The 14673-nt window shown below is 46.6% G+C and overlaps 1 protein-coding gene across 2 annotated transcripts in view; it reads right to left on the bottom strand.

Annotated features, from left to right (window-relative positions):
• Window positions 1-14673, bottom strand: part of LOC123996316 (LIM domain containing preferred translocation partner in lipoma) — a 436125-nt gene that overhangs the window by 218569 nt on the left and 202883 nt on the right. For both annotated transcript variants that reach the window (XM_046299668.1, XM_046299676.1), the window contains 2 exons: window positions 844-1104; window positions 278-434 (listed from right to left, as the gene is read on the bottom strand). In XM_046299668.1, the coding sequence (XP_046155624.1) occupies window positions 278-434; window positions 844-1104 (418 nt within the window). The remainder of the gene's footprint in view (window positions 1-277; window positions 435-843; window positions 1105-14673) is intronic.

The following is a 14673-nucleotide window of genomic DNA, read 5'->3' on the forward strand; positions in this document are numbered from 1 at the left end:
CACGGCCCCCGGTTTGAAAACCCCTGAATCATGCTACTGTTCAGGGAGACAAGCTATACTGGACATTTAGAACTAGATGAAATGACTAAAAACTAATCCATTAAGTGGAAAATCTTATTTTATTTTTTACAATTCCAATTCAAACAGTCCAATTCCAATTCCATAACTTTAAGAATGTTAAAATAAGAATTGGATTCAATCTAAATTGTCCACTTCATGAATTCAATAATTTAATGTGAAGTTCTAATTAAACCCTGATGTCTGACAGGCTAGTCACCTTGAGGAGCGAAGCCTGGCTGGGGAGGCCCATAGGCGAAATCAGGGCCCCTGGGCTGGGCAGCCATGTACTGGACCGGGCTCCTGTTGGGCTGCTGGGAAAACTGCTGGGGGGGCCCAGGGGACTGGTGCTGGGGCCCGGGCTGGGCAGACCTCACCTGGGGAAAAGAAGAAGATTACTCAGAGTTTTTCCATTTTTCCCAACCTCTGTGAGAGACTCCTCTGAGCTTAAAGGGAGTGAGACACACAGCTGAACTTGAAGGGCTCTGTGAGACACACAGCTGAACTTGAAGGGCTCTGTGAGACACACAGCTGAACTTGAAGGGCTCTGTGAGACACACAGCTGAACTTGAAGGGCTCTGTGAGACACACAGCTGAACTTGAAGGGCTCTGTGAGACACTCAGCTGCAGTGCAGTGCCCAAAGATAAAATGGCAGTAGGATAGGATCAAGGACTTGATAGCAATGACTGCAAGTGATCTGTTTGCTATTGATCTTATAGCAATGGGACAAAAAATTGGGACAATAAAGATAGATAGATTGATTCATTAAAATGATTGATTGACACCTGTACGTTGAAGGTGGGCTGGCTGGGGGTGGAGGCTGTGGCGTAGGAGGCTGGGACTGGCTGGGGGGCGGTCTGGAACTGGGGCCTGGCCAGTATGGAGGCTGAGGAGGAGTTCTCCGCTTGGGGCCGGGGCAGTGTTCCGCCTGGGGCACCGGCCTTGGGAGAGGACTTCTTGGTGGCCGTCAGAGGAGGCTGGGTGGGGATGACCATACGTTTGTACCCTGTCACCGGAGCGTTGGGACTGGTCAGAGTTCCAGAGTTCTGTAAAATAGAACGATTTTTTAATCAAATACCCTTTCCTTTAATACTCTGCCGAACACTGAGTGTGCCTGCTGCTCAAATTAAGTTAGGAAGCAGGCTGGGTAGTTAGCCAGGAGATTGATAGCCTGTTTCTTCCATATCATTCTCCAGACTAACTACCCAGCCTGCTTATTCCATATCAATCTCCAGACTAACTACCCAGCCTGCTTCTTCCATATCAATCTCCAGACTAACTACCCAGCCTGCTTCTTCCATATCGATCTCCAGACTAACTACCCAGCCTGCTTCCTCTATATCAATCTCTGGGCTAACTACCCAGCCTGCTTCTTCCATATCAATCTCTGGGCTAACTACCCAGCCTGCTTCCTCCATATCGATCTCCAGGCTACCTCGGTCTGACTCCCAAATGGCACCATTTTCCCTATATAGTGCCTGTAAGGTGAACTACTTAAGTAGTGCACTATATAGGGAAAAGGGTGCCATTTGGGACTCAAACCCTGGACAGCAAAATCCCTCACTACCCTGGCCCAATTCCTCCAGACATAAACTAAGGGTAATAAAGCATGCTAGCAGGGAGGGAGGGAAGGGATAAATTGTTGGGTGGAGGACGCCATGACAGTACGTTGGCAGTGCAAGAGGAAAATGGTGCTGACTGTAGCTGGCTGGGGTGAGGATGGTGGTAAATCCCAGAGATATGTTGTCCCAGTGATCCCTGGTGGAAGAGGAAACAACTGGACTCTCAGTAACAGGAAACGAGTTCCTCGGTAGCTCAACGCTGAGCGATATCTCACCATTGACGTGTCCAATTTATATATTTTTGGGTGTGACTTCTTTCCCCACACAGGAGATGTGTGTGTCAGATTCAGATTCACAGTGTTTAATAGTGAATGGCTACAGGTGTGCTTGCAACTGCGTGTTTCCAGTCTGTTACCAGTTCGTCTCGTTTTGTCAGGTCTTACCAGTCTGTTACCAGTTCGTCTCGTTTTGTCAGGTCTTACCAGTCTGTTACCAGTCTGTTTCCAGTTCGTCTTGTTTTGTCAGGCCTTACCAGTCTGTTTCCAGTCTGTTTCCAGTTCGTCTTGTTTTGTCAGGCCTTACCAGTCTGTTTCCAGTCTGTTACCAGTTCGTCTTGTTTTGTCAGGTCTTACCAGCGTGTTTCCAGTCTGTTACCAGTTCGTCTCGTTTTGTCAGGTCTTACCAGCGTGTTTCCAGTCTGTTACCAGTTCGTCTCGTTTTGTCAGGTCTTACCAGTCTGTTTCCAGTCTGTTACCAGTTCGTCTTGTTTTGTCAGGTCTTACCAGCGTGTTTCCAGTCTGTTACCAGTTTGTCTCGTTTTGTCAGGTCTTACCAGCGTGTTACCAGTTCGTCTTGTTTTGTCAGGTCTTACCAGTCTGTTACCAGTTCGTCTCGTTTTGTCAGGTCTTACCAGCGTGTTTCCAGTCTGTTACCAGTTCGTCTCGTTTTGTCAGGTCTTACCAGTCTGTTTCCAGTCTGTTACCAGTTCGTCTTGTTTTGTCAGGTCTTACCAGCGTGTTTCCAGTCTGTTACCAGTTTGTCTCGTTTTGTCAGGTCTTACCAGCGTGTTACCAGTTCGTCTTGTTTTGTCAGGTCTTACCAGTCTGTTACCAGTTCGTCTCGTTTTGTCAGGTCTTACCAGCGTGTTTCCAGTCTGTTACCAGTTCGTCTTGTTTTGTCAGGTCTTACCAGCGTGTTACCAGTTCGTCTTGTTTTGTCAGGTCTTACCAGTCTGTTACCAGTTCGTCTCGTTTTGTCAGGTCTTACCAGCGTGTTTCCAGTCTGTTACCAGTTCGTCTCGTTTTGTCAGGTCTTACCAGTCTGTTACCAGTTCGTCTCGTTTTGTCAGGTCTTACCAGTCTGTTACCAGTTCGTCTCGTTTTGTCAGGTCTTACCAGCGTGTTTCCAGTTCGTCTTGTTTTGTCAGGCCTTACCAGTCTGTTACCAGTTCGTCTCGTTTTGTCAGGCCTTACCAGTCTGTTTCCAGTCTGTTTCCAGTTCGTCTTGTTTTGTCAGGTCTTACCAGTCTGTTACCAGTTCGTCTCGTTTTGTCAGGCCTTACCAGTCTGTTTCCAGTCTGTTACCAGTTCGTCTTGTTTTGTCAGGTCTTACCAGCGTGTTTCCAGTCTGTTACCAGTTCGTCTCGTTTTGTCAGGTCTTACCAGCGTGTTTCCAGTCTGTTACCAGTTAGTCTTGTTTTGTCAGGTCTTACCAGCATGTTACCAGATGTTGTGATGTGTGTTTCACTACAGACGTGATGATGTGATGTGATGTCGTGACGTGATGTTTCACTACAGACGTGATGTTGTGATGTGTGTTTCACTACAGACGTGATGTCGTGACGTGATGTTTCACTACAGACGTGATGTTGTGACGTGATGTTTCACTACAGACGTGATGTTGTGATGTCAGTACAGCACTACAGACACCATGTTGTGTAACACAGTGCGCCCCATCACACACAACTAAACCGTGTCATCTACAACCAGCCTTTATCTTATCGGTGTCAGACTGTCAGACGACCTAAAAAAGATCTGTCATTAACCTTGACTGATCCTATTAGGGCTGACGCCTTAAGGGTGGGAAAAGGAATCAATTACTAATTGTTACTGCAGTATGTAACATGTACTCTTACGCGCTTTATTAAAACTATACACGATGTTGCTAATGAAAGTGGAAAAGGGGAAAGGAATACGCGTTAGAGGTTGCACCTCGATAACAATCAATACCGATATCAATACCTTGTATTCCTACTGTGTCAAGGTGAGTAACACTAGCAACAGTCTTATATATATGCCATTTAGCAGACGCTTTTATCCAAAGCGACTTACAGTCATGTGTGCATACATTCTACGTATGGGTGGTCCCGGGGATCGAACCCACTACCCTGGCGTTACAAGCGCCATGCTCTACCAACTGAGCTACAGAAGGACCACTGTTCCGTCGTAAACAGAGGGATTCTTAAAGAACATTATTGTGCCGATAATGACGGTCAAACGGATTACTAATATAACGTAGAAAATATGAAGCAGCATCCATATAAGAGACAGGTTTGGTGTCAGGTCTTCATGGAATGATACATGTTTTAATAACATGAGAGTCTCCCAACTCAACTCCAGATAATCTGAAGAGCAAAGGCCACAAGCAGATGAGAGGAGGAGAGGAGAGGACAGAGGAGACGAGGGGAGAGGAGATGAGGAGAGAGGAGACGAGGGGAGAGGAGAGAGGAGACAAGGGGAGAGGAGAGAGGAGATGAGGAGAGAGGAGACGAGGGGAGAGGAGATGAGGAGACGAGGAGACGAGGAGACGAGGGGAGAGGAGAGAGGAGACGAGGGGAGAGGAGAGAGGAGAGAGGAGACAAGGGGAGAGGAGAGAGGAGATGAGGAGAGAGGAGACGAGGGGAGAGGAGATGAGAGGAGACGAGGGGAGAGGAGAGAGGAGACGAGGGGAGAGGAGAGAGGAGACAAGGGGAGAGGAGAGAGGAGAGAGGAGAGAGGAGAGAGGAGAGAGGAGACGAGGGGAGAGGAGACGAGGGGAGAGGAGAGAGGAGACGAGGGGAGAGGAGAGAGGAGAGGAGAGAGGAGACGAGGGGAGAGGAGAGAGGAGAGAGGAGACGAGGGGAGAGGAGAGAGGAGACGAGGGGAGAGGAGAGAGGAGACGAGGGGAGAGGAGAGAGGAGAGGAGAGAGGAGAGAGGAGAGGAGAGAGGAGACGAGGGGAGAGGAGAGAGGAGAAGAGGGAAGAGGAGAAAAGAGGAGGAGAAGAGAGAAAAGAGGGGAGGAGAAGAGAGAGGGGAGGAGAGGAGGAGGTAAAGAAGACATGAGGAGAGGAGGTGAAAAGAGAAGAGAGAAGAGAGAAAATAAGAGAGGAGAGGAGAAGAGAGGATGAGGGGATGAGGGGATGAGAGAAGAGGGGAGGGGATGAGGGGATGAGAGAAGAGGGGAGAGGAAGAGATGGGGGAAGAGAGAGGAGAGGAAAAGAGGAGGTGAGAATAGAGGAGAGGAGGAGGACCCTAAAGGAACCAACCACGTGAAAACACATCATGCTCTCAACCTGATTTCTGTTTCACTGATTAGTGCTAGTGATGTTTATTTAATAATGCGTCTGTCTGTAGATGTACGGAGAGAGAAAAAAAAGCCCTTCAGGAAGTGAAATTAGTCAATTTAAATGTTTCATGGTTTTTAAATACTCTAGATTATTAATTTATCTTTAAAGGCCTTAGAACCTAACATTGACTTAGCAGAGAACTGGAAAATGCAAATAGAAGACCTCAAAATAATTACATTGTCACGGTGAATGTTCCAGCACTTAGATTAAGAGAACAAATTCAATCGTTTTATGAGGTGATGAAACTTGGAACTGAATACAATCTGCAGAAAAAGAGTTTGTTCTACAGTGGAAATGATTTACATGTTATCTGAATGATGAGAGATACTTGTTAAATTACAGCGAGTGACGGTCACATGTTTTCAATGTCAAATCAAATCACATTTCATTCATTGGTCACATACAACGTGTTTAGTCGATGTTAATGCGAGTGTAGCGATATGCTTGTGCTTCTAGTTACGACGGTGCAGTAATATCTAACACATCCACAACCCAAATCAAAGTAAGGAACGGACTTAAGAATATATTAAAAACATGGATAAGCAGCGGCATAGACTAAGATAAGGTATCGAGTACAGTATAGAGTACAGTATATACATATGAGATGAGTAATGCATAGACTAATATACAGTAGATGGTATAGAGTACAGTATATACATATGAGATGAGTAATGAATAGACTAAGATAAGGTATCGAGTACAGTATAGAGTACAGTATATACATATGAGATGAGTAATACATAGACTAAGATACAGTAGAATAGTATAGAGTACAGTGTAGAGTACAGTATATACATATGAGATGAGTAATACATAGACTAAGATACAGTAGAATAGTATAGAGTACAGTATAGAATACAGTATATACATATGAGATGAGTAATGCATAGACTAAGATAAGGTATCGAGTACAGTATAGAGTACAGTATATACATATGAGATGAGTAATACATAGACTAAGATACAGTAGAATAGTATAGAGTACAGTGTAGAGTACAGTATAGAGTACAGTATATACATATGAGATTAGTAATGTAGTGTATGTAAACATTATTAAAGTGACCTTATTAAAGTGACTAGTGATCCATTTATTAAAATGGTCAATGATATCAAGTCTGTGTATTTAGGGCAGCAGCCTCTCTGAGTTGTCTATTTAACAGTCTGATGGCCTTGAGATAGAAGCTGTTTTTCAGTCTATCGACCCCAGCTTTGATGCACCTGTACTGACCTCGCCTTCTGGATGATAGCGGGGTGAACAGGCAGTGGCTCGGGTAGTTGTTGTCCTTGATGATCTTTATGGCCATCCTGTGACATCGGGTGGTGTAGGTATCCTGGAGGGCAGGTAGTTTGCCCCCGGTGATGCGTTGTGCAGACCTCACTACCCTCTGTAGCGCCTTACGGTTGAGGGCGGAGCAGTTGCCGTACTAGGCGGCGATACAGCCCGACAGGATGCTCTCTATTGTGCATCTGTAAAAGTTTGTGAGGGTTTTAGGTGACAAGCCACATTTTCTTCAGCCTCCTGAGGTTGAAGAGGCGCTGTTGTGCCTTCTTCACCACACTGTCTGTGTGGGTGGACCAATTCAGTTTGTGGATAGGGGCTCCCTCTGACTTGTACTCAAAATGTTCCACCTTCTCCACTACTGTCCCGTCGATTTGGATAGGGGGGAGCTCCCTCTGCTGTTTCCTGAAGCCCACGATCAGTGTGAGGTTATTTTTCTGACACCACACTCTGAGGGCCCTCACCTCCTACCTGTAGGCCGTCTCGTCGCTGTTAGTAATCACGCCTACCACTGTGGTGTCATCTACAAACTTGATGATTGAGTTGGAGGCGTGCATGGCGTGCATGGCCACGTAGTCGTGGGTGAACAAGAAGTATGGGAGGGGGCTGAGGACGCACCCTTGTGAGGCCCCAGTGTTGAGGATCAGCAAAGTGGAGGCGATGTTTCCTATCTTCACCACCTGGGGGCAACCCGTCAGGAAGTCCAGGACCCAGTTGCACAGGGTGGGGTTGAGACCCAGGGTCCCGAGCTTGATGACGAGTTCGGAGGGTACTATGGTGTTAAATGCTGAGCTGTAGTCAATGAACAGCATTCTTACATAGGTATTCCTCTTGTCCAGATGGGACAGGGCAGTGTGATGTGGATTGCATCGTCTGTGGACCTGTTGGGGCGCTATTCAAACTGAAGTGGGTCTAGGGTGACCGGTAAAGTGGAGGTGATATGATCCTTGACTAGTCTCTCAAAGCACTTCATGAGAAGTGAGGGCTACGGGGCGGTAGTCATTTAGTTGCCTTCTTGGGTACAGGAACAATAGTGGGATGTTGAAGCATGTGGGAACAGCAGACTGGGATAGGGAGAAATTTAATATGTCCGTAAACACTCCAGCCTGATGGTCATGCTCTGAGGACGCGGCTGGGGATGCCGCACTGGGCCGGCAGCCTTGCTACGGTTAACACGTTTAAATGTTTTACTCACGTCGGCCACGGAGAAGGAGAGCCCACAGTCCTTGGTAGCGGGTCGTGTCAGTGGCACTGCGTTATCCTCAAAGCGGGAGAAGAAGGTGTTTAGTTTGTCTGGGAGCAAGACGTCGGTGTCCGCGACGTGGCTGGTTTCCCTTTGTAGAACCTGCCTCATACGTCTGGTGTCAGAGCCGTTGAATTGCGTCTCCACTTTGTCTCGATACTGACGTTTACCCTGTTTGATTGGCTTGCGAAGGGAATGACCGCTCTGTCTATATTCTGCCATATTCCCAGTCACCTTGCCATGTTTAAATGCGGTGGTTCACGCTTTCAGATTTGCGCGAATGTTGCCATCTGTGTGTGTGTGTGTGTGTGTGTGTGTGTGTGTGTGTGTGTGTGTGTGTGTGTGTGTGTGTGTGTGTGTGTGTGTGTGTGTGTGTGTGTGTGTGTGTGTGTGTGTGTGTGTGTGTGTGTGTGTGTGTGTGTGTGTGTGTGTGTGTGTGTGTGTGTGTGTGTGTGTGTGAGAGAGATAGAGAATGGAGCATCAGCACCTCGACTAGAGGACCATTGAGAATAAATAAGAACTAAACCATGACACCTAAAAACAACTCAGCTGTACTTATGTGTTGAAACACTCACACTAAACCACTCTAACACAGACACCATATGACTCTAAGAACAGTGATATAAATACAATATTATCTCAATCAGAACTCTGGACTGTCTGTCCAATTTATGAACCAGCAACACAGACATAGAGGAGGTATATTAACCAGCAACACAGACATAGAGGAGGTATATGAACCAGCAACACAGACATAGAGGAGGTATATTAACCAGCAACACAGACATAGAGGAGGTATATTAACCAGCAACACGGACATAGAGGAGGTATATTAACCAGCAACACAGGCATAGAGGAGGTATATTAACCAGCAACACGGACATAGAGGAGGTATATTAACCAGCAACACAGGCATAGAGGAGTTATATTAACCAGCAACACAGACATAGAGGAGGTATATGAACCAGCAACACAAACATAGAGGTGGTATATTAACCAGCAACACGGACATAGAGGAGGTATATTAACCAGCAACACGGACGGAGGTGATTAGACGGGTATTCAACTAACTACTAGAGGGATTAGACAGGTATTCAACTACCTACTAGAGGTATTAGACAGGTTTTCTACAGCGATGCCAGGCCTAACCATTGATGTTTTTACACCATGTCTGTCTAACGTTAGTCAATGTTAGTCAACGTTGGAGAATGTGGATGTCAGTCCGTCCCCAGTGAGGCAGATGGCACTTTGTGTTTACTACATTGTGTTTGAGGACATTTTTTTTTCGTAAAGCCCCCGAGACTAATATATTTTTGGGGGGTAGAGGGGGGTGGAGGAGACCTTGATGGCTGCAAGTGCCCAGGAGCCTTTTCTGCGCCTATGGAAAACAATGCCTCTCATCACGAAAGCATTCGCACACGACATGCACACACATAAAGCATCACACAGAACTGTACTCCCTTCCTCACACACTCTCTCGCCCGTACACGTGTACACACACACACACACACACACACACACACACACACACACACACACACACACACACACACACACACACACACACACACACACACACACACACACACACACGTACACACACGTGTACACGCACGCACACACACACACACACACACACACACACACACACACACACACACACACACACACACACACACACACACACACACACACACACACACACACACACACACACACACACACACACACACACACACACACGCGTACACACACACACACACACACACGTACACACACACACACGTACACACACACACACACACGTGTACACACACACACACACACGTGTACACACACACACGTGTACACACACACACGTGTACACACACACACGTGTACACACACACACACACACACGTACACACACACATACGTACACACACACACACACACACACACGTACACACACACACTCTCAAAAAGTTTCCACTACACTCTAATTCAGAGCGACTTTGCAAACAACTTAAGTGTGAAATATCTCAGAGACTCCCAAGAAAGGCTTTCTGACACGTTAAAATAGATTAAGAGAGACTATAGAGAGCTAGGGGCTGAAAGAGAAATCTGTTAACTTTGCATTTCAAATCACGGAGGAGGGAGGAGAGTCGGTTTTTACAACCTGCTTGGGGAAAACCCCTTCTTCACAAGGAGGGAGCACTACATTTAGGTCTCTTAGTTTTGAGAGCTCAATTGTGTGTGTGTGTGTGTGTGTGTGTGTGTGTGTGTGTGTGTGTGTGTGTGTGTGTGTGTGTGTGTGTGTGTGTGTGTCCATCTTGCTTTAGACTTGTACTCCTCTATGACCTTGGCTGTTCCCTCCACCCCCTTCTCTCCTCTCCAAGGGTCATGATGAGGCTGTTACTACACTGCTCCCCCCTCCTCTAGGGTCATGATGAGGCTGTTACTACACTGCTCCCCCTCCTCTAGGGTCATGAGGCTGTTCCCACCCTGCTCCCCCTCCTCTCATAGGGTCATGATCATGAGGCTGTTACCCTACACTGCTCCCCCCCCTCCTCTCCTAGGGTCATGATGAGGCTGTTCCCACCCTGCTCCCCCTCCTCTCCTAGGGTCATGATGAGGCTGTTCCCACCCTGCTCCCCCTCCTCTAGGGTCATGAGGCTGTTCCCACCCTGCTCCCCCTCCTCTCCTAGGGTCATGATGAGGCTGTTACTACACTGCTCCCCTCCTCTAGGGTCATGAGGCTGTTCCCACCCTGCTCCCCCTCCTCTCCTAGGGTCATGATGAGGCTGTTACTACACTGCTCCCCCTCCTCTCCTAGGGTCATGATGAGGCTGTTCCCACCCTGCTCCCCCTCCTCTCCTAGGGTCATGATGAGGCTGTTCCCACCCTGCTCCCCCTCCTCTCCTAGGGTCATGATGAGGCTGTTCCCACCCTGCTCCCCCTCCTCTAGGGTCATGATGAGGCTGTTCCCACCCTGCTCCCCCTCCTCTCCTAGGGTCATGATGAGGCTGTTCCCACCCTGCTCCCCCTCCTCTCCTAGGGTCATGATGAGGCTGTTCCCACCCTGCTCCCCCTCCTCTCCTAGGGTCATGATGAGGCTGTTCCCACCCTGCTCCCCCTCCTCTCCTAGAGTCATGATGAGGCTGTTCCCACCCTGCTCCCCCTCCTCTCCTAGAGTCATGATGAGGCTGTTCCCACCCTGCTCCCCCTCCTCTCCTAGGGTCATGATGAGGCTGTTCCCACCCTGCTCCCCCATCCTCTCCTAGGGTCATGATGAGGCTGTTCCCACCCTGCTCCCCCTCCTCTCCTAGGGTCATGATGAGGCTGTTCCCACCCTGCTCCCCCTCCTCTCCTAGGGTCATGATGAGGCTGTTCCCACCTGCTCCCCCATCCTCTAGGTTCATGATGAGGCTGTTCCTACCCTGCTCCCCCTCCTCTAGGTTCATGATGAGGCTGTTCCTACCCTGCTCCCCCTCCTCTAGGGTCATGATGAGGCTGTTCCCACCCTGCTCCCCCCTCCTCTAGGGTCATGATGAGGCTGTTCCCACCCTGCTCCCCCTCCTCCTCTAGGGTCATGATGAGGCTGTTCCCACCCTGCTCCCCCTCCTCTCCTAGGGTCATGATGAGGCTGTTCCCACCCTGCTCCCCCTCCTCTCCTAGGGTCATGATGAGGCTGTTCCCACCCTGCTCCCCCTCCTCTAGGGTCATGATGAGGCTGTTCCCACCCTGCTCCCCCCTCCTCTCCTAGGGTCATGATGAGGCTGTTCCCACCCTGCTCCCCCATCCTCTCCTAGGGTCATGATGAGGCTGTTCCCACCCTGCTCCCCCATCCTCTCCTAGGGTCATGATGAGGCTGTTCCCACCCTGCTCCCCCCTCCTCTAGGTTCATGATGAGGCTGAAAAATATGAACAATGGCTTTTTGGAGAGAAGACGTCCTCCCACGTTATGACATCTGCCGGTACTGAAATCTGACATGTATGACCACATTTCTGCCTGATTTGATTGGCCAATCATTCAGATACGTGAACAGATGATATGGATGCTAGACACCGGCTTCGTCGACGACGTCGTACCCCACAGTGACTCGAGCTGCCGCTTTCAAGGAGCGGGACACTAATAAGAAATCCCACTAGGACCTCAGATGAACCATCAAACAGGCAAAGAGTATTGAATCGTACTACACCGGCTCTGACACTCGTCGGATGTGGCAGGGCTTGAAAATGTTTATGGACTACAAAGGGAAACCCAGCCGTGAGCTACCCAGTGACGCCAGCCTACCAGACGAGCTAAATGCCTTTTATGTTCTCTTCGAGGAAAGCAACACTGAACCAGGCCAATTAATATTGACGGGGCTGAAGTGGAGCGGGTCGAGGGTTTCTTGTTCATTGGTGTCCACATCACCAACAAACTATCATGGTCCAAACACACCAAGACAGTCGTGAAGAGGGCACGACAACACCTTTTCCCCCTCAGGAGACTGAAAAGATTTGACATGGGTCTCCAGATCCTCAAAACGTTATACAGATGCACCATCGAGGGCATCCTGACCGGTTGCATCACTGCCTGGTACGAAACTGCTCGCTACAGAGAGCAGTGCGTATGACCCAGTACATCACTGGGGCCAAGCTTCCTGACAACCAGGACCTCTATACCAGGAGGTGTCAGAGGAAGGCCCCGAAAAATTGGTCAAAGACGGCAGTAACCCAAGTCGTAGACTGTTCTCTCTGCTACCAGAATGGCAAGCGGTACCGGAGCGCCAAGTCTAGGTCCAAAAGGCTGCTTCTACCCCAAGACATAAGACTGCGGAACATTCCACCCGGACTATTGACATTGACACCCTCCTTTGTTTTGTACACTGCTGCTATTCACTGTTTATTATCTTAGTCTTATCTTAGCTGTTTATTATCTTAGTCTCATCTTAGCTGTTTATTATCTTAGTCTCATCTTAGCTGTTTATTATCTTAGTCTCATCTTAGCTGTTTATTATCTTAGTCTCATCTTAGCTGTTTATTATCTTAGTCTTATCTTAGCTGTTTATTATCTTAGTCTTATCTTAGCTGTTTATTATCTTAGTCTTATCTTAGCTGTTTGTTATCTTAGTCTTATCTTAGCTGTTTGTTATCTTAGTCTTATCTTAGCTGTTTATTATCTTAGTCTTATCTTAGCTGTTTATTATCTTAGTCTTATCTTAGCTGTTTATTATCTTAGTCTTATCTTAGCTGTTTATTATCTTATCTTAGTCTTTTAGCTGTTTATTATCTTAGTCTTAGCTGTTTATTATCATAGTGTTTATTATCTTAGTATCTTAGCTGTTTATTATCTTAGTCTTTTCGTAGTATCTTAGCTGTTTTTATTATCTTAGTCTTATCTTAGCTATCTTAGCTGTTTATTATCTTAGCTGTTTATTATCTTAGTCTTATCTTAGCTGTTTATTATCTTAGTCTTATCTTAGCTGTTTATTATCTTAGTCTTATCTTAGCTGTTTATTATCTTAGTCTTTTCGTAGCTGTTTATTATCTTAGTCGTATCTTAGCTGTTTATTATCTTAGTCGTATCTTAGCTGTTTATTATCTTAGTCGTATCTTAGCTGTTTATTATCTTAGTCGTATCTTAGCTGTTTATTATCTTAGTCTTAGCTGTTATCTATCAGTCACTTCGCCCCTTTTTTATTTTTCACTTTAGTTTATTTAGTAAATATTTTATTAACTATTTCTTCAACTGCATTGTTGGTTTAAGGACTTGTAAGTAAGTCCTTCATGGTAAGGTCGTATTCAGCATTTCAAGGTAAGGTTGTATTCAGCATTTCACGGTAAGGTTGTATTCAGCATTTCACGGTAAGGTTGTATTCAGCATTTCACGGTAAGGTTGTATTCAGCATTTCACGGTAAGGTTGTATTCAGCATTTCAGGGTAAGGTTGTATTCAGCATGTCACGGTAAGGTTGTATTCAGCATTTCACGGGTAAGTTCTACTACACTAGTTGTAATTGGTGCATGTGACAAAAAAAAAACATTTGATTTGATTTGACACGTGAAATGACCCAGGGAATGAAAAAACAAACAAACAATATAACAGTCCAAATGGGAGAAGGTTATCTCTAATAAGATGGTAACACTGACCACTCAGTGTTTCAGGGTCATAGTGACACCTGTAAATAATAATTCAATGTACACTGAGCGTACAAAACATTAGGAACACCTGCTCTTTCCATGACATGACCAAGTGTATCCAGGTGAAAGCTATGATCCCTTATTGATGTCACCTGTTAAATCCACTTCAGTCAGTGTAGATGAAGGGGAGGAGACATGTAGATGAAGGGGAGGAGACAGGTTAAAGAAGGATTTTTTATGGTCCTTCTGTAGCTCAGTTGGTAGAGCATGGCGCTTGTAACGCCAGGGTAGTGGGTTCGATCCCCGGGACCATCCATACGTAGAATGTATGCACACATGACTGTAAGTCGCTTTGGATAAAAGCGTCTGCTAAATGGCATATATTATTATATTATTATTATTATTATTATTATATATTAAGCCTTGAGACAGTTGAGACATGGATTGTGAATTTGTGTCATTCAGAGGGTGAATGGACAAGACAAAATATTAAGTGCCTTTGAACAGGGTTTGGTGGTAGGTGACAGAAGCACCGGTTTGTGTCAAGAACTGCAACGCTACTGGGTTTTTCACACTCAACAGTTTCCCGTGTGTTTCAAGAATGGTCCACCACCCAAAGGACATCCAGCCAACTTGACACATCTGTGGGAAGCATTGGAGTCAACATTGGTCAGCATTACTGTGGAGCTCTTTCGACACCTTGTAGAGTCCATGCCCCGAAGAATTTAGGCTGTTCAACTAAATATTAGGAAGGTGTTCTTAATGTTTTGTACACAGTATACAGTACATGTAATAAAAAATAATATAGAAACAAATATT

This window comes from Oncorhynchus gorbuscha, linkage group LG02 (genome assembly GCF_021184085.1).
Source record: "Oncorhynchus gorbuscha isolate QuinsamMale2020 ecotype Even-year linkage group LG02, OgorEven_v1.0, whole genome shotgun sequence".
NCBI classification, from domain to species: domain Eukaryota; kingdom Metazoa; phylum Chordata; class Actinopteri; order Salmoniformes; family Salmonidae; genus Oncorhynchus; species Oncorhynchus gorbuscha.